At 36.4% G+C, this 24,885-nt stretch overlaps 2 protein-coding genes across 2 annotated transcripts; one reads left to right on the forward strand and one right to left on the reverse strand.

The window, feature by feature from the left end:
- Positions 1-7,220: 7,220 nt before the first annotated feature.
- On the reverse strand, positions 7,221-7,739 carry LOC149214934 (uncharacterized). The gene has a single exon (XM_089389550.1). It carries the CDS (start codon positions 7,737-7,739, stop codon positions 7,221-7,223), a length of 519 nt encoding a protein of 172 aa, XP_089245676.1.
- Positions 7,740-11,341: 3,602 nt separating this feature from the next.
- LOC149214935 (uncharacterized) lies at positions 11,342-11,912 on the forward strand. The gene has a single exon (XM_089389552.1). The coding sequence runs from the start codon at positions 11,406-11,408 to the stop codon at positions 11,910-11,912; it is 507 nt and encodes a 168-aa protein (XP_089245678.1). The 5' UTR covers positions 11,342-11,405.
- Positions 11,913-24,885: the final 12,973 nt, after the last annotated feature.

The raw sequence follows: 24,885 nt of genomic DNA on the forward strand, positions 1-24,885 counted from the left end.
TATCACTCCAAAAATAAATAGCACCTAATGGTTCTCTAGGTCTTGTCTTTGGATAGGAAACATTATACACTCCACAGGTTTAATGTTTCGGATTTCAAATATATATATATGAGAGTGAGAGTCTAATCCGTTTCCGACACAAGTATTTAATGGGAACGGTTAAGTTGTTTGTTAGTTTAAATTAGCGATGTGATAAAAGGTAATCAATATTTCACATAGATGAAAGCATCCAAAAACAACCATTCCCTTGGTTGGTTGGAAAAGATTCATTGCATAAAAAAATATTTGCTGAAAACGAAAGCGAATAAGCGATGGGCAGTGATCTTCTCAGGATGAGTACAAGTTCGTTGTTTCCTTCAACTTTCACAATTTTTTTTGCTTGTATCTATCTGTACTTCTTTCTGCCAAATTTCTTTCTCTAATAAACTATTTCTACACTGTATTTTCTTTTCTTGAATTCATCTAGACTTCTTTGTGTCAAATTTCTCTCCAGTAAACTATTTCTACCCGTTCTTCATATAGATCACTTCACATCTAAACACGAGTTTGATGTATAGATCTGGTAAGAAGATTGTGAAGAAGCTGATAAGTTTGGTTCTCAGTGACTTATTAGATCTGATTAAACATAATTGTTTAAATACTTTAGTTCTCTACTTTCCATTGATTGTTGGCCTTATGGCAGAACTTCAAACCCTAACAAAGAACCACAAAATCTTGTGTTCTCATGAAAGAAGGGTGCATTTGCTACACAATAATTTGAATGGTTATATATCCAATTGCTATGAGAAGCTTTTAAAGAAAAAGCCAAGAAGGAAATGAAGCAAATAAAAAGGCCCTAAATATTTTGAAGAAACTTTCTATGATCCGATCTTACACATTCAACATATCCTCATCGAATACCAAAGAATTTTGATCCTTACCGGGCAACACACCTTCAACATATCCTCATCTGAAACCAAAGAATTTTGAACCTTATCAAGCAAGTGGTATTTCAGTGGAAAAACGATTTATTGACATCTAAGCAATTAGATCCAAGCTTGTCATTATATATCTAGGCTTTCTAGCAGCAATGTTGATAGCTTGTGCAGATTTTATGCTCTCTTTCACTATATAACTCCTTCAAGTCTTACATCCTCATATCTCAGGCCTAAAGCCCAATACTTAAATAGAGGCCTTAAACCCTAATACATAAACATAGATAAAACGAAAAATCCAAACTCTTTTGAAAGAATATTTTATTAGATCTAATCACAAAACAAAATATCCAAACTCTTTTGAAATACGGTTTTATTAGATCTAATCCCATTGTCAAAGACATAATAAAATCTCATACTTATAATAGCATACATATAGTGATAGAATAGGTATAACAAATAACAACAAATTACACCAAAGTGGATACAACTCACATATACATTAAAAAACGCTCTCTAAATAAATGCATTGGGACACTCTCTTATATTGAAAAATAATATTCTCTAGAAAAATGTATTGAAACACTAATGCAATGGAGCAACACAACTTTAGAAATCATAATTAATTATATGTGAAATGAACTAATTTTAATCAAGACCCCATTAAATATCACCATTTGCATTGGGACACTTGCTTACATTGAATAATATTTTCTAGAAAAAAATGTATTGAAACACTAATGCAATAGAACAACACAATTTTAGAAGTCATAATTAATTATATGTGAAATGAACTAATTTTACTCAAAACCCCACCAAATATCACCATTGAAAATTTTGATGAGTCACATTTTGTTTATTTTTTTAAATAATGTGCAAAAAGGCCAATGCATAGCCTTTCCTCTAATAATGGTTCATATTTAATATTTAACCAAATTTCAAATTAAAAAAACTAATGGATGTGATTTAAGCTTACATGTTATCTCACTTCTTTTTTCATTAAGTAATCAGAATATTTTTTATTATTGGAGAAGTCTTTAGTTTATTAATAAATGTTTTTTTTCATAAGTATGGCCATACAATTTTTAATAAAATTTGATTTTTTATTATTTAAAATATATTTTAGAAAATATAAACGAATTCAACCATCTAAAAAATCCATCAACATTTAAACTTTATACGTTAAATAGCACACATTCTATATTTTTAAAAACATCTCTCATATGTTTTTTTTTTTTTCTCTGTAAAATTAACTTCTATATTAAGTAGGAAAAGTATTTACATAAATTACATCAACGGAGGGGGACAAGGCCACCCTCAAACTGAGACAGCTGGGACAGAATAACAGGCCTTTGAGACAGCATTACAAAAATTGTCCAGATGTGCACCATGGACAACAGTATAGTTCACAAAAACCGACTCTATTACCTTGCTAACTCGAACCTTTAACAAGCTGCCACTACAGGGCCAAGAACAGAAACTGAGCGAGATTGGGGAGTTGACCGACATAGACAAGAGCAAAAAAACAAAAATGCAGAAACCTGGAGAAACGCCTTTGAACAAATTCAGGGAGGGTGACTGGGCGAAGTTGGCGGTTGCCTTGGCATCGAGCTGGGCGGAACTGGCCATGTGACGGACTCCTCATCCACCTGAAGATGCCCCTCCAAACCCTGAAGAGCAAAAACCGGTTCCGCATTCCCAATTGGTGGCTGAATCTCTTGAATTGAATCACCATAAATTGAGTTTGCCTGGTTCTGAGCCTGCTAAGGCTGGACGATATATTCCATGGGCGCCTGCGGACGGGGCATCCTATGCACTCTTCCTTGCATATCCCCCAGTAGAATTTCGTTGCTTTGGAGATTGTCAAAAGCAGGGGAGGGCCCTGAGGGGTTGATAGGAGGCGCCTCTGAAAGATACACAGTGAAATTGACCATAACATCCGACTGAAGGGTCCCTCTGGGTATGCGGAGGCGGAAGGACTGATATGAATCCCGCATTAGCAGAAATTTCTCCTCAGAGCTGGAAGAGGAGGGGGAAATGGCAGCCATAGGAGCTATCGGGTGTGGTTCCTCCCTCTCTATCTCATAGCGAACCCCTGAACGCCCACCACGGCAAGGCACGCCCCTACGACGCATCACTGGTTCGAGCCTGAGCGCCTTGGAACACTGCTCAATATTCTGGAGAAAATAATGTTGCAGGGCAGTAGTTTGCCCGATGCCCACTGCAAACAACATTCCTTTACCGACATTCTGTGCGATGTTGGTATATAACCAAAATTCCGCCCTCACCAGATGCTGCGTATCTGCCTTCATCACCTCAGATTTCCTCGAGACCGGAGCAGGCTTGCTTGACATCAATGCGACCTCAACCGTGCTCTGTCCTCCCTTAACTTCGTTTGCCTGAAACATTGAATGAATTTTAATCGCCTTCGCAGTCTTGTACCTACTCACTGCCTTGGCTTTGAGACAGGTATCGAGGCGCGGGAGAGCCTTAATGGCCACCTGCCATTCATGCATGTTGGACACCCGCATCCGGGGGAAGGATGTTTTTGTGCACCAAGGAGATGCATTCCTACTTGAGTTTGTCATCTTCAACCATGTCCAAAGAGCCGGAGAAGAAATGAGTCGACTGTGACACTCCCTGATTTGCTAGCCGATCAGCTACCTGGTTAGCTGTTCTTCTTACATGATGGAAGGATAGATTGTGGGGAGCGTGGAGCTTTTCTTCCAGGGATTCCAAACGATTTAACAATCTCCAGCTCTTCGCTATTTTGACTGCCTTAGCTCTTGCCTGCATTCTTTTAGCTGCCTCTATAAGAATGAGAGAGTCGCCTTCTACTTCTAGAGGGGAGAGGTGGTGCTGTTCAGCTAAACAGATTCCTTTCCAGAGACCCTCTAGCTCCGCGGCATTATTAGTATCTTTCCCTATTGAGCCATAGTATACTAGCATTTCTTCGCCGTTATGTCTACGGATGACTCCTCCGAAGCCTGCTGGGCCAGGATTGCCTTTGGCCGCACCGTCGATGTTCAGCTTGTATGAATTGTGTGCAGGCGGGGACCAAAAGGATGGTGAAGCAGATCTGGTGGAAGGTTTAGTGATCGTTTTGACTAAGGATTTAAGATCAAGATTCCATTCCTTCATAATGCAGCGTTCCTGTTGATTTTTCGGCATATCATTATCACTCCAAACTCTGATAGCCAGAGTTTCCTGTAAGTTCTTTTTAAGCGTGAGCCAGAGATCATCTATGGATCTAGATGTGCTATTGAAGATTCTGTGGTTGCGTTCTTTCCACAGGGTCCAGTATAGAAATCCTGGTATAATGCGCCATAAGGAGTTGAGGATCTTGCACTTATATGGATATTTTTCCCAGGTCCTTATGGTTTCTGTGATGTCCTCCAGCCTGGGGTGAGCTCTCATATTGCATTTCTCGACTTTCTCCCAGATTTGCTTTGCTAATGGGCATTCTTCCATTAAGTGATTGATGGTTTCACAATTTATGTTGCAATTTGGGCATCTGGATGGCCCTACAATGCCCCTCTTGGTCAGATTGTCCCAGGTAAGAATACGTTTTTTGCTAAGAAGCCATAAAAAGGTTGAAATTTTGGGCCAATGCCCGGCTTGCCATACTTGCTCCCAAAGTTGATCTTTAACCGCCCTGAGGTTGGAATAGCGCAGGTGATGAGCTTCCTTGGTGGTAAATGTACCTTTGGTTGTGTAGCCCCATCTGAGTTTGTCTTGCTGATTCGAGAGGCGAATCTTCCTATTGCTAAGTTCCTGATCTATGTCTGTATACACTTCTCCCTGCCAATCTATTTGCCAGAGATGAGCCGGTTTCCATGATTGGAAGTCGTGATTTGGAGATGGCTGCCAGAACTGGTGTACCAAAGGGATGCTTGCTTGGTTCATTTGAGCTTGCCAGTGAGGTTTGTGGAACAGATTAGCCAATTTGGGAAGTTGTTGCCATGAATCTTCCCAGAATCTAGCTGCCTTGCCCGAATTAATTTCCCAGAAGCTATGATCCTGGATGAAGCTGCTTTGGGTTTTTGCGTTGTTCCAAATGAGTGATCCCTGCACAGTTGGATTGATTCTGATGAGGTCATTCCATTGACTGTCGCTGGCATATTTAGCTTGCCATAGTTGGGCCCAGGGGGTGTTTGGCTTGGCGACCCAATTCCACCAAATTTTTGCTCCCATGGTGTTATTGCTTTGGAGCGGATCTCGAAGACCTAGCCCTCCTTCTGATTTGGTTTTGCATACCTCTGTCCATCTGACAAGAGCCCATTTCCTATTCAAGCTTGTGGATCCCCAGAGAAAGTTCCTCTGAAGATTGCAAATTTCTTTTAGAATCCCTTTCGGAGCTGCTAAAATAGAAAATAAATAAAGCGGCATAGCTTGTAAAACTGATTTAATAAGAACGAGTCTGCCTGCCAGATTTAATGCCCTGAAAGTCCAAGATGAAAGCTTTCATTCTAATTTGTCCAGTAACGATCTCCAAGATACCCGCTTGATTGCTGAGTCGGTAAGGGGGGCACCAAGGTATTTTGAAGGCAGGTGGGAAATTTTAAATCCCAAAATCCGGGCTATAATCCTTTGCAAGAAGGGGGGAGTGTTAAAGAAGAAAAGTTGTGATTTTGAGGCGTTAATGGATGTGCCCGAAGCTTCTGAGAAGAGGGATAGAAGGGATTTGTAAGCAGAGGCTTCTTTTGCAGAAGGATGCCCAAAGAGCATTGTATCATCAACAAATTGCTGGTGCGTTTTAGGAGAGCGACCATGAAGGGAAATTCCTTTAAGGGCATTAGAGGATACAGCAGATTTGAGGAGCCTGCTTAGGCCTTCAGCCATTAATACAAAGAGAAAAGGAGATAGAGGGTCCCCCTGCCGGATGCCACGAGAGGGGCGAAAAGGAGGTGAGGGGGATCCATTCAAAATGACAGAGAAACTAGGAGAAGTGATGAGGTTCATGATCCATCTGGTCCAGGTTGCACTAAAGCCAAAAGCTAAGAGCATTTTATGTATGTATTTCCAGCTAAGCTTGTCGAAGGCTTTAGAAAGATCCAATTTGAGAAGCATACCTAGTTTTTTGAGAAGCTTTAAAGAGTGTATGACTTCGTTTGATAGAATAATTCCATCCATGATCTGCCGCCCTTCAACGTACCCTGTCTGTTCTGGGGAGATAAGCAAGGGTAGGAGCGGTTTGAGACGGTTTGCAATAACCTTTGAGATTAGTTTGTAAATTACATTACAGAGCGCTATTGGCCGATACTTCTCCGGTTTGTTTGAGGCTGCTTCTTTGGGTACCAGGGCAATGAAGGTTGAGTTGAGGGCCGGTAGTACCCAATGCATGCTGCGGGATTCTTCCACCAGATCCCAGACTTCAATTTTTATGAGATCCCAAAATTCATGGAAGAAGTTGGTTGTGAATCCGTCAGGCCCCGGTGCCTTTCCGTCTTTAAGCTGAGCTATGGCCTCTTCTACTTCCCTTAGCGTGAGTGGCTGGAGCAGTTGAGTATTGTGATCCTCATTGATGATTTTAGGAATGTGCTGTGTGATAGCTTGGATTGCTTCGTCTCTGTTTCCATTAGGCTCCTTTAGTATGTCCTTGAAATATCCAGTGAATTCTTTCTCCATGTCTTCATGAGCTTCCACTCTTTCACCCTGCTGATTGTTAACAAAGGTGATTTTGTTGTGCATACGCCGTTGGATGGTAGTTTTGTGGAAAAATTTAGTATTTCTCTCACCCTCTTTGAGCCAGCTTATTCTCGACTTTTGCCTCCATAAAATTTATTCTTGTTTTTGACGCTCTTCTATTTGACTCCAAAGGGTTTGTTCTTGTTCAGTTTGTTCTTCGGTGCGTCCTTCCAGAATGAATCTTTGTTGTAATTCTTTCATCTGCTGTTCTAATTTGTGTCTGTTCTTCTGTATGTTGCCAAAATGATCTCGGTTCCAAATTTTGAGAGTTTGCTTCAAATGTTTCAGCTTTTGTTGGAACTGATACATTTTAGCTCCTGCCAGTGGGATGAAGGATGTCCAGGCTTGATTGACCACTGCCTTAAAATTATTATCAGTGAGCTAGAAGGCTTCAAATTTGAATGGTCGATTGCTGCAATTGCCAGGTTTGGACCATTGGAGAAGAATGGGCCAGTGATCTGAGCCCCCTTGTGGAATGATCTCGGCACTGAAATCTCCTCCGAGGTGGATGGCATTGTCTGAAACTAAAAATCGGTCTAATCGTGATGCGATTTGGTGAGCCCCTTTTCTCTTGTTCGACCAAGTGAAGATGCCGTTTGAGGTGGAGATGTCCATGAGTCAATTGTCTTGAATGAATTGCTTGAAGCCGCTGCTATCACTGTCTAGCCTGGTCCTTCCCCCTTGTTTCTCTTCCATGGATTTTATGATGTTGAAATCGCCTCCTCCGATCCATAAAGGAAAGTTTCTGTTTGCATTGAGGAGGGAAATCGTGTCCAAGAGATCTAATTTTTGCTGTATTGTCTGCGGGAAGTAAACATTGGTAAGATGCCCATGGATGTTGGTACCGATGAGGTGGAATGTTGCTTGAATGAGATGCAGAGTGGCATGAAAATTATCAAGTGACACAATCTGTGGATTCCATAGAATGGCTAGACCGCCGGAGGCCCCAGAGGCGTCTACTGCAATCGAACTGCTACCTGCCCAGACTTTGTTACTGAGACTGTCTATTGTTGAGCTGCTACATTTTGTTTCCTGAATAAAGACTATTGCTGGTTTTTCTTGCATTATCAGGTTTTTAATCACTCTGTGTTTTGCGGGACTGTTAAGTCCTCTTACATTCCAAGAGATAAGCTTCATGTAGACGGGGATTTGGGCTTGTAGAACTTGGTCAACTTGGGGAATTGCCCCGAATCCATGAGTATTTCACCTACTGCTATTGTGCGCTGTAGATCTGTTTTTCTGCCCCTTTTCTTTGGTTCTTTGATGATTTTTCTTCCATCCCAATGACTGCCTCCTTGGATGCCCAAACTTTTATGGTGTTGTACCCTTGTGAGGACTCCTTCAATTTTGTCTAATTGCCAGGGAGGGATTGAGTTATACTCTTTTTGCTTGCATGCTGCCTCCAATTTGGATATGTCAAGCTTGGATATGTCGAATTCCTCTAGATCAACATCTTCTCGATCTTCCTCCATGTCATTTGAGGCAATGAGGGCTTCCTCCACGGATTGATCATGAAGACTGAGGGCCAAGGCTGCATCTAGATCCATATCTGAAGCTTGAGGAATCTCGCTTGGCACGGTTTTCCCTTTGGAAATGATTAGAGACCCTGACTCTGAGACAGAGATGGGTTTTTCAGCAAAGGGAGGATTAGCAGATTTGGATGAGGTCGGTTCAGAGCGGTTGAGGGACGACTGGGTGGGGTGCAGCAGTTCTGGGATATCCGCTTTGGGGCTGACTGGAATGTCTTGTGAGGCTAGAACGGAGAAGCGATTCTGGGGGGGCGTTTTGAAAGCTGGAGCTGAATTAGCTTGGTTTTTTTTTTGCGTGTCGGCGACGGATGGGGATTCTCGTGAAACCATCAGGGTCTAAGTTACTGTCACTGGAGGGGAATTTGGGCTGCACATTTAAGGGACAATCACGGAAGAGGTGACCATGCTCATGAAATTTTCTACAACGAAAAGGGATGTGCTCATAATCTAGAGTCTGTTTCCATTCATAATCATCGTGAAAAAGACTTACCGTGTCTGCTAAGGTCTTGGTGAGGTGCATCTTAACGCAGATCCTGGCGTAAGAGGTGTATTTGCGCGTCTTGGTTTCAGTAGCCACTTTGATGAAGGTTCCCAGCTTGTTGCCTATGTCTGCCAGCGTTTCTTCTCTCCAGTACTCCACCGGAAGGGAATACATTTTGATCCATACAGGGGCCCAACTAAAGTCTTCCTTGTCTGGATTGAATCGAGGCTTCCAGTCCGTTAGATATAGACCTGAAGAGTTGAAGAAGTACGGGCCTCCTTCGAATATCCTTGTTTTGTCTTCTAAGCAGTTAAAAATTGTTGTAAAGAAGCCCTTTGGGCCGAGCTGTAATGTAACTTGTCCTTTGGGCTTCCATTTGGAGGCTATCCAACCTTGTAAGGCTTTTTCTGTGGGCCAAAAGCCCAAGAACTTTCCAATGAGTGCGTAATCTTGCATAAATTGGATTTCCCCATTGATGTGGTGGCTTGGTAGTTCGATCTTGATCGGATCTGCTGCCTTTGGGATACAAGTCGCTGAAGTCACTTTTGTCTGAAAGGAGCCAGTTGTGTTGTGCCGACCATTGCTTACTTCATCCTCTGCTTTTCGATCTGAGGACGTCTGTCCTTCTGGCGTCTTTTGCTTGTCTTGTTCCTTCTCTAGATCTTCAATTTCAGAGTGCCGTATTTCCGCCTTTTGTTGCTTATCGGTATGGGTTGTACCCATTGGAGGGGAGGCAGAGCTCTCCCCTCCTACAACTGCCTCCATAGGACTGTCAGTAGCAGAGCCTGCTGCAGCCAGCACAGGTGCGTTCGGCAACGGCGGCGTCTAGGTTTTTTTTTCCGCACAGTCGCTTCAGCATCAGAGCTCTTAGGTTTTCCTCCAAAGTGACCTACCAACATCTCTCATATGTTAATTAAAATTAACAAAAACAAATATCTAAAAAAATTATTTCTTATATTAATTAAATTTACATATTAATATTTAAAATTTATTTTTAAAAAATAATAATAATTATTTTTTATTTTTATTTTTTATAATTATTTTATAAATGGGATAACATTTCTTTTCCATATCCGTCAATTTAATTAAGTTTTATACAAATTTGTTATAAAAATAATATTATGATAAACATATGTTTATAACTATTGAAAGATCTTGAAAATAGCCATCCTCAAAGTAAGCATACTCAAATACTTCTAGAAAGTCAAACTTCGACTTTTTATAAATTGGTGCTTGATTACCCATAATTCTTAAGTCACATATCCAAATTGAAAAATAAAAATCATATTTCCCTAAATTTTAGGGAATGTAGTATTTTTTCCAAATTTTATAATAAAAATATAGTTTTTCCTAAACATTAAAAAATTAGTAGTATTTCTTTTAAATTTAAAATTAAAAGTCACTTTCTTTTTTTTAACTTTAAAGAATGCAGCCTATCTTCCCAATTTTAAAATAGAAATATTTTTTTCTATAACTTTAAAGAATGTAGTCTTTCTTATACTAAGAGGATCAGCTACTTTATCTAATGTACAATGTTGAAAATTACACACATTTCTTACCCTATAATGATAGATTCAAGACTCTGAAAATGTGAAAATTACACACATTTCTTACCCTATAATGATAGATTCAAGACTCTGAAAATGGTTTTGTTTAAGAATGTTCATCCCTTAAATTTGTAGTTATCTCTGATCTACTAAGAAATGCTTACAGAAATGGGTGTTACAACAAAGTAAAAGAACAGGAAGTACTAAAACTTAAGAAAGAAGGCAAATACTATTTTGTTAAATCTATATTTTTTATTTTTTCCATTCCCTATCACAGTCAAGGTTTCATAACTTTTATTCACCATCAAAGACATCAAATAGGTAAATGCATAGAATATGAAATACCAAAGTGGGGTACAGTTTCACAATAATAAATCCCCACTACAGAGTATTAAATATAAAATGCTATGGATCCTGTGGTGTGCGCTAATAAGCGCTCACTCCAAAATAAATGGCATCTAATGGTCTTTAGGTTTCTCGTCTTTGGGCAGGAAACATTATACACTGCACATGTTTAATGTTTCGGATTTCAAATATATGGATGACATTGAAAGTTTCTCCGGCCAAGTTTTCATGGGAAGGACGTTAGTTCATCTAGTTTCGCCATGTGATAGAAGTCTTTCTGATGGATGAAAGCATCAAAACCGCCATTCCCACGTTTCCTCCGACAAGTTTTCATGGTAACGGCTACTACACGACGTTGGTTATTCTAGATTCGTTGGTTGGCAAAAATTCAGTGCACAAATAAATATTCGCTGAAAACGAAAGCGAATAAGTCGCAGGTAGTGATCTTCCTTCAACTTGCACCACAGCTTTTTCTTCTATTTATCTGTATTTCTTTGTGTCAAATTTATTTCTCTAATAAACTATTTCTTAAATTTTTCTTGAATTCAGCGGAACTTCTTTCTACCAAACTTCTCTCTAATAAAATACAGTTTACACTAATTTTTCTTGAATTCAGCGGAACTTCTTTCTACCAAACTTCTCTCTAATAAAATATTTCCACACCTAGTTTTTTGTCTTTTGTTTTTTTTTTTTTAATTCGTTCTTCATATATATATCGCTTCATATCATGTTTTTTCATGTGATTTGATTGGGCGACATGATGCTTTGACTATAAATTATTAGGTTATGGCCATTGCAGCGATGGCAAGGTTATTCATCCTGTAATTTCGTTATTCGACTCTTTGCTAGTTTCATGCGTGGGTGATTGATTGCACTTTGATTAAGTATTTGTATTCGATCCATGGCCTCCTGCAAGAGATCCGAACGACTTTTCGACTTGGAATCGGGTGCATCTGGTCAACAAGAGGCCTCAAATACTGAGGCAGAACGAGTAGAGGCCAAACGCCAGAGGACGGAAATGGAGAATGATGGAGACGATTTCGAGGCATTTTTGGGTTTGTTGGATAGAATTCAATATATGAAAACTAAGCACATGGATATGGGTATTTGGGAGGCTGTGTCGATGCCAGCTGAAGACTTGCCTGTTAAAGTAATGAAAACTAAATGGCCGTGGATACCCTCCTTCAAGTGGGAAGATTTCTGTGTATCTGGAGCTAAGGATACCATGCCTGCACATACTGATATACGCAGTCTTTCTGAGAAGAACAATCCAAGCAGTTTTGTGGAAAGGGGAAAACAAAGCATTCAACCTGATAACCATCTTAAAACGCCTTCCTTCTCGAGGGCTGCGTATAATAAGCAGCTCCCTGCTGAAAGATTTGATCTCAACGTAGAGGCTTCGTCATGATATTGTGCGATCTCCGCAGTGTTTTAAAAATTTTCTTGCGGTTTTGTAATCGGAGTTTGTTTAGCTGAACCACTGAGATGTACGCAACCAAGGATCTTTACCTTTGCACGACATTACAATGCAGGTTTCAAAAACATACGATGGATTCAGTTATTATGTTTGATAGAAGTAGGAGGTCTAAAACTGTTTGGCCAATCTTTTACATATCTTTCGAATTTAATTATGTTCATATTTTATAACCGTTACAGATGAGAAGTGATGCATATTTAGTTTGATGATTGACTTTCTTCTCCTGCTCTATCATGCGGATCATAATTTATATAATCATAGTAACTATGTGAGCACCAGAAAAATACAGGAGTGCCTCTATTTTTATTTCCCATGATTTATATTATGATCATCATGTGAGTGTTTTAATTGGTTATTGTGATTTCTGTGACCATATCTTTTGTGGAAAACATAATATACGTGACTTATTCGTGATGATGTAAGCCTCACATGTAAAATGGTTCGATAATGCCTCCTGATACGATTCTTTCGCATGTATGCTCATGTGTGTCAAAAGGATTAAAAAATGTAATTCCAATCATTTTGCATGGAGATGGATGTGTGGCAAAGGCGAGAAATGTTCGCATAATCAATGTGTATTATAAAACCGTTTTAAGTTTTAAGAACGAGTAAAGATACATTTTAAATATCTATTTAAAATTTGAATTTACCGGAATGGAATTTAAAAAAAGTTTTGTATTTTGAAATATATGATTTCTATTCATATAAAAAAATTATAATATATATTAGTTAAAATATTTTGGTATTCATGAAATATTTTTTTTTGAAGAATTCACTTGCTTTATATTAATATAATTAACAATTTATATTTACTTAGATTTGTCATTAGGAAATCAGATTATTGACTAAATAGAAGAGTTTTAGTCCAAAAGTAAACAATACTTGGATAGTAAGTGACATAATAACTACAAATAAAAATCATCTCTAATCTATGATTTTACTCAACAAAAGTGCTAGAATGTTGTAAACCCTAGCAAAAAAATGCTAAAAGAGTTTTTCATAGAAGCCTCTTGGCCATGCATCAAGAAACCTAAGTGCATATAAAACCAAGTAAGAAGAAGTTTATACATCTATGAATCACCTAAAGATCACATTGAGGATGAACATTTTCCCTAAGTAAGAGTTGTTTCAATTTCCACCACACAAAGTGCCATATCAAGGTGCTCATCTTGAAAGTCATCTAACTCTGGAAAAATATTCATTTTGGCTTCATTTTGTACCTCCCAATTTTTTCCAAGGACAAACTTAATGTGTTAGTAAAGCGTTATAGTATAAAGATATTGATTTTGGCGTAGCATAAGTGAACTCATCTCTATTTTCGATCACTTGCTCATGGGTTTGTTGAATTTCTTCCCACACTCCAAATGTGGTATGAAGATGAAATTTGTAGGTGGTCCTTGCATTGCCTTCACTATTGGGGCATCGCACTGGTGGTCCTTGCGTGCCTCCTTGCGTGCCTTGAAATCTATAGGTGGTCTTTAAAATCGGCACTCAAAATAAGGTATTTTCATTCTGCATGTAAATAGTTTTCAACATTTTGTTATCAATGAGTTGAAGTTCAATTTTAACTATTTTATGTTCAAATATGTGTTTCATTTGGTTCCTGCATAAATATGGATCAATAAAGGTTAAGATATTGTAAAATCCAGTCAATTAGAGTGGGGCACTACAAGACCAACCTTTTCTCAAATGTGTTGATGTGTTGTGTATTGAGATCAACAAATTCATGATAGATTTTATTATGTCCTAATCTATGTTATGCACATTTTCTCATTATGAAATCATTTTGCTTCTATAACCTACCTATTTCTTGCAAAGTATCATCAACACTTTTTTTGCAATAGTTCCATTTCATAAATATAATTTTGAATTATTTTTATTCCTTTTCCCATATTTGAAATCAAGATCTTGTAGAGTGCTATTTCCATTTAGTTCATATCTCCAGAATTATTTATCTCATTGATGGACTAATTGAAACTATCAACACCAAAAAAAGATATTTTCATAAACAACAAACACCCAACCCTATAAACTTACTTTAAACTTATCTACACAACAACTAACCCTTTCCTAATCTAAATAGATGAAAAATATAATTCAATTTTAAATATATTTTTTTAATATTTAAAAAAAACCATTTTCCAAATAATATTGTTGAAGAATATATTCACCAAAATTATTTTGCCAAGTAATTTTTCACCGACTCGAACAAGTGTCATGCTTCCAGTTAAATACGAAGTCTTCCGAGGATAAATTGGAGCATGGAAATTTACAAAACTGCACCATTGAATATCTCGATCCATTCCTACCAAGGTCACGAACAACTTCATCTCTACCTTACCTTGAGTTTCTCGATCAATTGTCCCCCATGCTTTTGTATTTAAAACTCTAAAATTCCCTGGGATTGCTACTTTTACTTCTAAACACGAATTGAAGTCTAACAAACATAAGTGTTGGAAATTGTCCCCCATGCTTTTGTATTTAAAACTCTAAAATTCCCTGGGATTGCTACTTTTACTTCTAAACACGAATTGAAGTCTAACAAACATAAGTGTTGGATGCATAAATATGGTGAAAAAAAATCGATTCAAGAAGACTGAAGAATCTCATAGGTTGGTTCTCAGTCACTTATCAAATCTGATTACACATAATTGATATACGGTGCAGATTTTATATTTTCTTCACTTTCCCACTCTTTCAAGTTTTACATCTTTGCAGATGAGGCTTTAAGCTTTCGTATTATAATAAAAAACAGAGATAAAAGAAAATATTTATTTTTTTTTTGAAAATATATTTTATTAGATATAGTGTATTGTTCAAAACACTATAGAATCTCATATTTATAATAATGAAACAGACGTAATAAATAACTATAATAATTAATTACAACTTGATGATGACATTTAATTTAATTACAATTTAATAATAATAATATTTAACTAGATACAATTCTATTGAAACATTAATTTATAATAGAAAACAACATTATTTAATTTACATTTAAAATTTAACCAAATTTCAATTAAAACACAACCTAAATATAACCTTATAAAAATTTTAATTGTTCACATATTATTATTTTTTTATTAAATTAAATACAATATGCTAAAGCAAATTATGTACAATATGTTAAACCTCAACAATATTTCACATTTCAAATTTAGCTCAACAATAATTCACATTTCAAATTTAATAGAATTTCAATGGAGAAAAGGAAAACTAAATAATTTGATTAGAACTTTTAAAAACTATGCCAACAAAAAATGTATTTATATACTAATACATAAAAACAATATATTTCCAACAATTATAATTAATATATTTGATATAAACTAATTTTACTTAAAACTCATCAAATATTATAATAAATATTTTAATATTTAACATATTATTTATTTTTTAAAATAATTTGTAAAAAATTAAATCCCAACAATAATTTACATTTAAAATTTAACCAAATTTTAATTAAAACACAACCTAAATATAATCTTATGAAGATTTTAATCATTCACATATTATTATTTTTTATTAAATTAAATACAATATGCTAAAGAAAATTATAAATCTCAACAATAATTCACATTTTAAATTTAACAGAATTTCAATTGAGAAAAAAAAACTAAATAATTTATTAAAACTTTTAAAAACTATACAAACAAAATATATTTATATTTATTATCTCATTGAATATGAATCGACATATTAATATTTCAAATTTATTTTATAAATAGAGACATAATAATAGTTATATCTCATTTATAAATATCATTTTATGTGAAAATTATACATTTCTTTTCAATATCCTTCATTTGAAGTCTTATAAAATTTCGTAAAAAGAAGTGTATTGTGATAAAACATTTTTTTATAACCATTAAAAGGGCTTGGAACTATTCATCTTTACAAAAGGTAATCATACTCGAGTAATTCTACATAGCCATGTTAGTAATTCTTAAAAAAAAAAATGTATTCAGGGGCTTGGAACTATTTATCTTTACAAAAGGTAATCATACTCGAGTAATTCTACAAAGTCATGTTGGTAATTCTTAAAAAAAATATAGTCAGGGGCTTGGAACTATTCATCTTTACAAAAGGTAATCATACTAGAGTAATTCTACAAAGCCATGACATCTTGGACATTTTATAAATTGGTAATTCTTACAAAGCCATGACAGCTTGGACATTTTATAAATAGGTAATTCTTAAAAAAAATGTAATCAGGGATATATATATATATATATATAACTTTTTCTTAAATTTTAAAAAATCTATTTTCTCTTTCCAATTTTAAAATAAAAATAACCTTTTCTTAAGGTTAAACAATATCGTCTTCCTTATACTGTTAGAATCAGCCAAATAAAATTAATAGCATTCATTTAAAAGTCGCTGATGTACAATGTGGAAAACAACACATTTATTACCCTATAATGATAGATTCAAGGCTCTGGATATGGTCTTTTAGAGTGTTCATCCCTTAAACGTATTCTCTAATGTTTAACTCTAATCTTCTAAAAACTGGTGGGTATTACAACACAGTAAAAAACAGAATGTACTAAAGCTTAATGTGTAACTTAAATACTATGGTGTCAAATCTACAATTTTAATTTTTTTCTTTACCAATCACGGTTAAGGTTCCATAACTTTTATTCACCATCGAATACATTCAAGAAAAAATCCACTCGAATCTTCTAAAAAATAATGGGTATTACAACACAGTTAAAAACAGAATGTACTAAAACTTAACGTGTAACTTAAATACTATGGTGTCAAATCTACAATTTTAATTTTTTTCCTTACCAATCACGGTTAAGGTTCCATAACTTTTATTCACCATCGAATACATTCAAGGAAAAATCTATAGAATATCAAATTCCACACGGGGGTACAGTTGCACAGTAATAAATTTCCACGAGGGAGTATTAAATATTAGGTGCTATGAATCCTGTGGTCGGCGATAACAACAGCGCCCACTCCAAAAATAAATAGCATCGAATGGATAGGAAACATTATACACTGCACATGTTTAATGTTTCGGATTTCATATATATATATATGACCGTGAAAGTTTAATCCGTTCGCCAGGCCAAGTTTTTTAGAGGTTCGGTTTCTGTATGTTGTTTGTTAGTTCACATAAGTTATGTGATAGAAGGCCATTAATATTTTTGAAGTTATAGTTTTATTAATGTATTAAAACAATACATTCTAAACCATAAGTTAATCTAGATTTACCATGTCATAGATGCTTTTTACATAGATGAAAGCATCCAAAAACCCCTATTCCTTTGGCTGGATGGAAAACATTCATTGCACACAAAAATATTCGAGAAAAACAAAAGCGAATAAGTGACGGGTAGTGATCTTCTCAAGATGGGTACAAGTTCGCTGTTTCCCTCAACTTTCACCAATTTTTTATCTTCTATCTATATGTACTTTTTTCTGCCAAATTTACTTCTCCAATAAACTATTTCTACACTATTTTTCATGAATTCATCTGGACTTCTTTCTGCCAAATTTCTCTCTAATAAACTATTTCTACACGTTTGTTTTATGTAAGTCGTTCTTTATACAGATCGCTCCATATCTAAACGATGTACAGATCTGGTGAAGTCAAATCGATTCATGAAGATTGTGAAGAAGCTCATGGATTTGGTTCTCAGCCACTCATAATTGTTTAAATACTTTGGTTTTCTCCATTTTCCATTGATTGTTGGTTTTATGACAGAACTTCAAACCCTAACAAAATATGGAAGTTCCTATTTCCACTTCTATAGGTTTATAAATGTCTTTTGACATGCGAGGGTCCACGCTCCATCCATTTATTGGTTCACGTGCTATCACTCAGAGGAAGAGCGATATTTTCCTCACATGTCAGAAGGCATTTATAAACCTATAGAAATGGAAATAGAAAAAACCACAAATCACCACAAAATCTTGTGTTGTCACTCAGAGGAAGAGCGATATTTTCCTCACATGTCAGAAGGCATTTATAAACCTATAGAAATAGAAATAGAAAAAACCACAAAACACCACAAAATCTTGTGTTTTCCTGGAAGAACAGTGCATCTGCCAAATAATAATTTGAATGGTTATATATCCAACTTTTATGCGAAGTTTCTAAAAATAAAGCCATGAAGGAAATCAAGAAACATGTTGAAAAGTGAAGCCATCATTTGTAGCGAGAAGAAAAAGACCCTAAAACTTTTTAAGAAACTTTCCATGATCCGTTCTTACACCTTCAACATATCCTCATCCGAAACCCAAAAAAAATTACTGACATCTAACCGATCAGATCCAAACTTTTCCTTATATATCTGGGCCTTCAAGCAGAAATTTTGATAGACGGTAGATTTTATACTCTCTTTCACTGTATAACTCCTTCAAGTCTTACATCTTCATTATCGGATAGACTGCAGATTTTATGCTTTCTTTCACGGTATAACTCCTTCAAGTCTTACATCTTCATATCTCATAGACTGCAGATTTTATACTCTCTTTCACTATATAACTCCTTCAAGTCTTACATCATCATATCTCAGCCCTTAAGTGCCCCTATTAAAATAGGAAAACATAGATAAAAATATTTTATTAGATCTAATCCATGGTCAAAGACATAATAGAATCTTATAATCATGGAATAGGTATAACAAATAACTATAACAATAAATTACAATATGGTGATAATAAGACTGGTCATTTAAGTAAGTACAAGTTACATATACATTAGGAAAAGATATTTTATCTTCTAAAAACACTTATTGAAATACTAATGCACTTGAATAACACTATTTTAGAAATAATATTAATTATATGTGAAATAAATTAATTTTACTCAAAATCCCATAAAATATTATTAAGAAAAAATTAATTGTTCACATTTTGTTGATTGTGATTTGGGTCACACAAGCAGTCATACAAGCCTTTAACATGATTGGATTTTTTCCTAGAGAGTTTTTAACGAGTGACCTTTACATCACTGAGTGACTCTTTATTTATTATTTTAAATTGTGTGCAAAAAGGTCAATGCACAGCCCCTCCTCTAATAATGGTTCACATTTAAAATTTAACCAAATTTCAATTAAAAAAAACTAATTGATGTTATTAGAACTTACATATTATCTCATCTCTTCTTTATTAAGTAACCAAAATATTTGTATTATTAGTGAAGTCTATTAATAAACAAAATGTCTTTTTCACAGATATGGCCATACAATTTCCAGTAAATTGTGATTTTTTGTTATTTAAAATATGTAAAAACATAAATGAATTCAACCATCTAAAAAATCCCTCAAATGAAATTCTATAAATTGAACAACTTAAATTTTATATTTTTAAAAATTTCTCCCATATATTAATTAAAATGGACAAATACAAATATCCATAAAAAAAAACCATTTCTTCTATTAATTACATTTTATCATCAAATATAAATTTACATATTAATTTTTGAAATTTATTTTAATAATGAAAATTTAATAATAATTATTTATTTCTATAATTATATTAAAAACCAGATGAAATTTCTTTTCCATATCCGTGATTTTAAGTTTTATAGATATGTGTTAAAAAATATTATGTTATAATACATATTTATAAATCTTTACAAAAATTAGCCATCCTTACAAAAAGTAAGCATAGTGAAGTAATTATAAAAAGTCACCATAACTTGGAATTTTATAAATAGGTGCTTAATTATTTATAATTCCTCAAAATCGCACATCCAAATTGAAAAATAAATATCACATTTTCCTAAACTTTAAAAAATTAGTATTTTTCCAAAAGATAAAAATAAACAAACAATTTTTCTTAAATATTAAAAAATATATATTTTTTTAATTTATTTTATTTTATTTTTTACTTTAAAAATAAAAAAATTCAAAAATAAAAATATTTTTTCTCAACTTTAAAGAATGTATTCTTTCTTATACTACGAGGATCAGCCAAGAAATTTATATAATATACAATGTTGAAAACTTCATACATTTCTTATGAAAATGGTTTTTTTTAAGAATGTCCATCCCTTAAACTAATGTTTATCTCTAATCTACTAAGAAATGCTTACAGAAATGGTTATTACAATGAAGTAATAAAAAATAATGTACTAAATACTATAATGTCAATTCTACATTTTCTCTCCCTTCCCTATGACAGTGGTTTCATAACTTAAAAAGGTAAATGCATAGAGTATCAAATTCCAAAGTGGGGTACAGTTGCACAATAATAAATTGAAAATTCCCACTGCAGAGTATTAAATATAAAATGATATGGATCCTGTGGTGTGCGCTAATGGAGTTGTCTATAATGCGACTTTTTGAGATTCCGGTGACGGAATCCGGCGGAAGAAATTGAGATGAAATCATGATTTGTTGCAGTTAAAATGGTTTTTTAACTGCATATTCGGATTCAGCACCCTGAAAAACCCCTGGGACGGTTTCATTGTGCAGAAATTAGCTATCAAACTTGGATTCCAATAAATCACTGCCGGATTTTCACCGGAAAAAATCGCCGGAAAGGCTTTCAAAAAGTCGCGTTAAAGACTACGTCTGCGCGAATAACAGCGCTCACTCCAAAATAAATGGCATCTAATGGTCCTTAGTTTTCTCGTCTTGGGATAGGAAACATTATACCCTGCACGTGTTTAATGTTTCGGACTTCAAATATATAGAAGAGTTTGAAAGTTTAATCCGTTTCTCCACCCAAGCTTTCATGGGAACGGCTTCTTCACGACGTTAGTTAATCTAGTTTCCCCATGTGATAGAAGATTTTCTAATAGATGAAAGTATCAAAATTGCCATTCCCACGTTTTTTCCGATAAGTTTTCTTTTTTTTGTAAGCTAGTGCGGTACTCTATTTGCCATTACTATAAAACCATTGGAAAATTACAGAACATGGACAGGTCATCGCCCGCCCTTAAGGGAAACCAGCCTTACCATCTGAAATGTTTGAAAGCCATCCAAAAACAAAAAGTAACCAGTCTTTCTATCCATGCGATATAAACAGCTAGTTTTACTAACAATTTAGAGTCTTTGCCTTTCAGCATTTATATAAACAAAACATAAAAAACCAACCATATTGAAAAAGTCACTGCACTGCTGCTGTACCATAGGCCTGCTGCTACTGGAAGCTACTGCTTTGGATCCTCTTGCCCCGCCGGCTCCAGCCCCTCCTTCTCCAGCTTGACCCCCAAACCTCCCGCCTGTAACAGCGTCACAATGTCGTCCATCTTCTTTTCTTGCATCATTAGAATAATTTGAATGTTTTTCAACTCTTTCTTCATAGTGGGAATGCCCTGAATCAACTCTGCCATCTCAAGAGCCACCTGTTCCATGGCTTTAGCTAACAACCTCTTCATCCCCCAATACACATGCAGCGACTGTTTGTAGAGTGACCTTCTGCCACGGGTGTGTCCAGGATCAGGTAAGTATTGTTCCCAATCGTCCATCTCTGGCTCGGAAGATCCCTGCAAAGCTTCATCTTCCATTTGTTCGATCATCTTTCGGATATTCGGATGAGTATCCACCACATACGCAGCTTCTGCCTCTTGCAGACGCTTCCGTAGGTCCTTCTTCCCCCGCTTGTGTCCTCGTCCCACAGTAGCTACCCCCTCCCCTGTATCCTCATACTGATTTACGTTTCGACGGCCGCGACCACCTCGGCCTGCTGGGCGCCCTCTCCCTCGCTGTGGCCCTCTCCCCCGCATTGCTCCACTTCGACCTCGTTCAGCATCACTCCATTCTTGACTATCATCCTCACTATTCTCCACTGTCCACAGCGGTGGCTTCCCAATACCCACTTTACCTTTCCCTCCTCCACGAGGTGCACCCTCTGCAAAATTCTTCGGCACATCCAATTCCTCGTCCGACTCCCACTGAATGTCGATAAAAGCCTTCTTCATAGTTTCCCCCACAGGGCTCTTACCCTTCTCCATTAGGTTCGCTGTTTGACTACGCGTAAGCCTGACTGCCCTCCTCTCCTGATACTCCATCAACCTCCAGATACTCGGCTTATGGAATTGAGCTGCAAAAATCCTGACTCTAATGCATTGCAGATGGATGTTAAAGGAGTTGCATGCAAAACTTAAGGCCCCAAAATCCTGCCACCTTGCTATCGAAACCCAGCACGAACTGCCGAGATCATTAATATCACTGCCTGAAACACCACCATTATGCGAGGGTAGTAGGAGTCCTCCGCCGTCATAATATGCACGTCGCCTTGGTACCTTAACCCAATTGCATCTTGGGATTCTCAATCTCTCCCGGGGTGGCATGCTATCCTCCTTACGGGCATTAACCACAAAAAATCGAAATGCTATGTAGTATGATCGCCTCCTGAATACGCTGTCCTTCCACCTGCAAAGTATCCTGCCCGAATGTGTGAACCGTTGTAACATCATGTCGAAGGTATAATGAAATCATTGCGCGAAGCTCCTCTGCCAAGCAACCGCATCAGCATAATCTTGATGTATGATGATATCCAAGTCATGCCAGCTGGGATCATTTTGTATCGATGCCCAGCTGCAGTCCAGTCGCCTAAGTTTCTTCCGATAAGTTTTCATGGTGACGGGCCAACGGCTACTACACGACGTTGGTTAATCTAGATTCGCCATGTGATAGATGCTTTTTACCTACATGATTAGAAAGCATCCAAAAACAGCCATTCCCTTGGTTAGCTGGAAAAGATTCATTGCACGAAAAAATATTCGGCGAAAACGAAAGCGAGTAAGTCGCCGGTAGTGATGTTCTCAGGTTAAGTACAAGTTCGCTATTTCCCTCAACTTGCACCGAAGTTTTTTCTTGTATATATCTGTACTTCTTTCTGCCAGATTTCTTTCTTTAATAAACTATTTTTTACACTAATTTTTCTTGAATCCATCTGGACTTCTTCGTGCCAAATTTCTCTCTAAAAGACTATTTCCACACGTTTGTTTTATGTAACTTGTTCTTCGTATTTATCGCTCCCTGTCATGTTTTTTCATGTGATTTGATTGGGTGGCATGATGCTGACTCTAATTTATTGGGTTATGGCCACTGCAGCAATGACACGGTTATTTTATCCTCTAATTTCGTTATTTGACTCGATGTATATGAGCGTATACCACTGCTAGTTTCATGCGTGGGTGATTGACTGAACTTTGATTAAGTATTTGTATTCGATCCATGGCCTCCTGGAAGAGATCCAAACGATTTTTCGACTTGGCATCGTGTGCATCTGGTCAAAAAGAGGCCTCAAATACTGACGCAGAACGAGTAGAGGCCAAACGCCATAGGACGGCAATGGAGAATGGTGGAGGCGATTTCGAGGAATTTTTGGGTTTGTTGGATAGAATTCAATATATGAAAATTAAGCACGGGGATTTGGGTATTACTAACGGAAAGCATCTCTAACTTATTACTAACTTATTAGTGTGCTTAACAAAATTGTTGGAATGTTGTAAATGTGACTAAAAAATAAGAGAGTTCTCCATAGAAGCCTCTTGGCCACACATCCAGAAACCTAAGTGCATATAAAACCAACTAAGAAGAGGTTAGGATATCTAAGAAGAGGTTAGGATATCTATTGAGTCAACTAGAGATCACGTTGAGGATGTACCTTTTCCCCAAGTCAGAATCATCTTGATCTACACCACAATGGGTGCCAATGGCCATATCAAGGTCGTTATCTTGAAGGTCATCCAACTGTATCACAATACTCGTTTTGGCTTCATTTTATTTCTACAAAACTTTTCCAAGGAGAGCTTTAATGTGCCCGTAAATATCTATAGTATAAAGATATTGATTTTGGTGTCCTTGGGTTTGCCTCGTGTCTAATAGCCCTACATTAGGGAACTTATCTCTATCTACCATCACTTCTTTAGAGGCTTCTTGAATTTCTTCATACACTTCAAGTGACATATGAAGATGAAATCCATAAGCGGCACTTACATTAGCTTCAACCCAGCTCGAAGAGCCCCTATGGTTGTGTGGTCATTGTTGGTTCATCGTAGTGGGTGGCGTTCCAAAAACTCAAGCACAAGGGTGGCACATTTACGTAAGTGGCTACAGTGGAGAAACTAGTGAGATAGCAACTAGGTCTCACATAGGGGAACAAGACCAAAGGATAAAACATAGTATGGAGAAGGGGGTGGGAATAAAGGATACTGTTCCAAAAATAATAGCACCTCCAAACAAGAATAAACAAAACTAAAACTCTTATGAACACCCTAATAATACAGAGCAATTAAAACCAGTGCGTCTCACAAGAGCTTTCCAATTCAACTGACTTAATGAGTGGATGCAAGCACAAGCAATATTATTCAATATATATGACCCAACACTAAGGGTGTTGAACCTTTTAGAGAAGGTGTGTCTCGCACCAATAAATCCTTCACTGTCCCTACCATCGTCGATCAATTCACTAGTCTGGACAATTCCCAGGGCAGTGGGGGAGGCTAAGTCAGAAAGACCTATTCGTTCCCCTCAATATCAACACAAATCGCAACATTAGAAGGACCCTACAAGCTCTATCAAACAAAAACCAAAGCACTAAGCATAAACCCAACCTACTGAGGATGGAGAGTACGTCCATTAACTTCTTCAACAGAACCCAAATGAACTACCTCCCTTCGAAAATGTTCTTTTAAATTCTTCCACAAAACCCAAATGAACTACCTCGCTTCAAAAATGTTCTTTGTGCCACCTTATGACACCATTAATGAGCTAATCATTATTTTGATGTAGTTCAAAATGGCCATTTGTATTTTGATGTAGTTCATGGTCAACAATGGCCATTTGTGGGAATTAATTAGCCACACTACTCTCGATTGAGTGAGGTGACCAAGCTACCTTTTCCACACTTACTCTATGATCCTCATCCCATATATATATCCAGCTACCTTTTCCACATTTACTCCATGATCTTCATCCCATATATA

Source organism: Pinus tabuliformis, chromosome 1_1, assembly GCF_031772625.1.
Source record: "Pinus tabuliformis cultivar Carrire ecotype Pingquan chromosome 1_1, CPIR1, whole genome shotgun sequence".
Lineage (NCBI taxonomy): Eukaryota > Viridiplantae > Streptophyta > Pinopsida > Pinales > Pinaceae > Pinus > Pinus tabuliformis.

Bases quoted from the DNA above. Each gene is read 5' to 3' on its own strand.
- LOC149214935 (XM_089389552.1), top strand. From the start codon at position 11,406: ATGGCCTCCTGCAAGAGATCCGAACGACTTTTCGACTTGGAATCGGGT.
- LOC149214934 (XM_089389550.1), bottom strand. From the start codon at position 7,739: ATGAAGCTTATCTCTTGGAATGTAAGAGGACTTAACAGTCCCGCAAAA.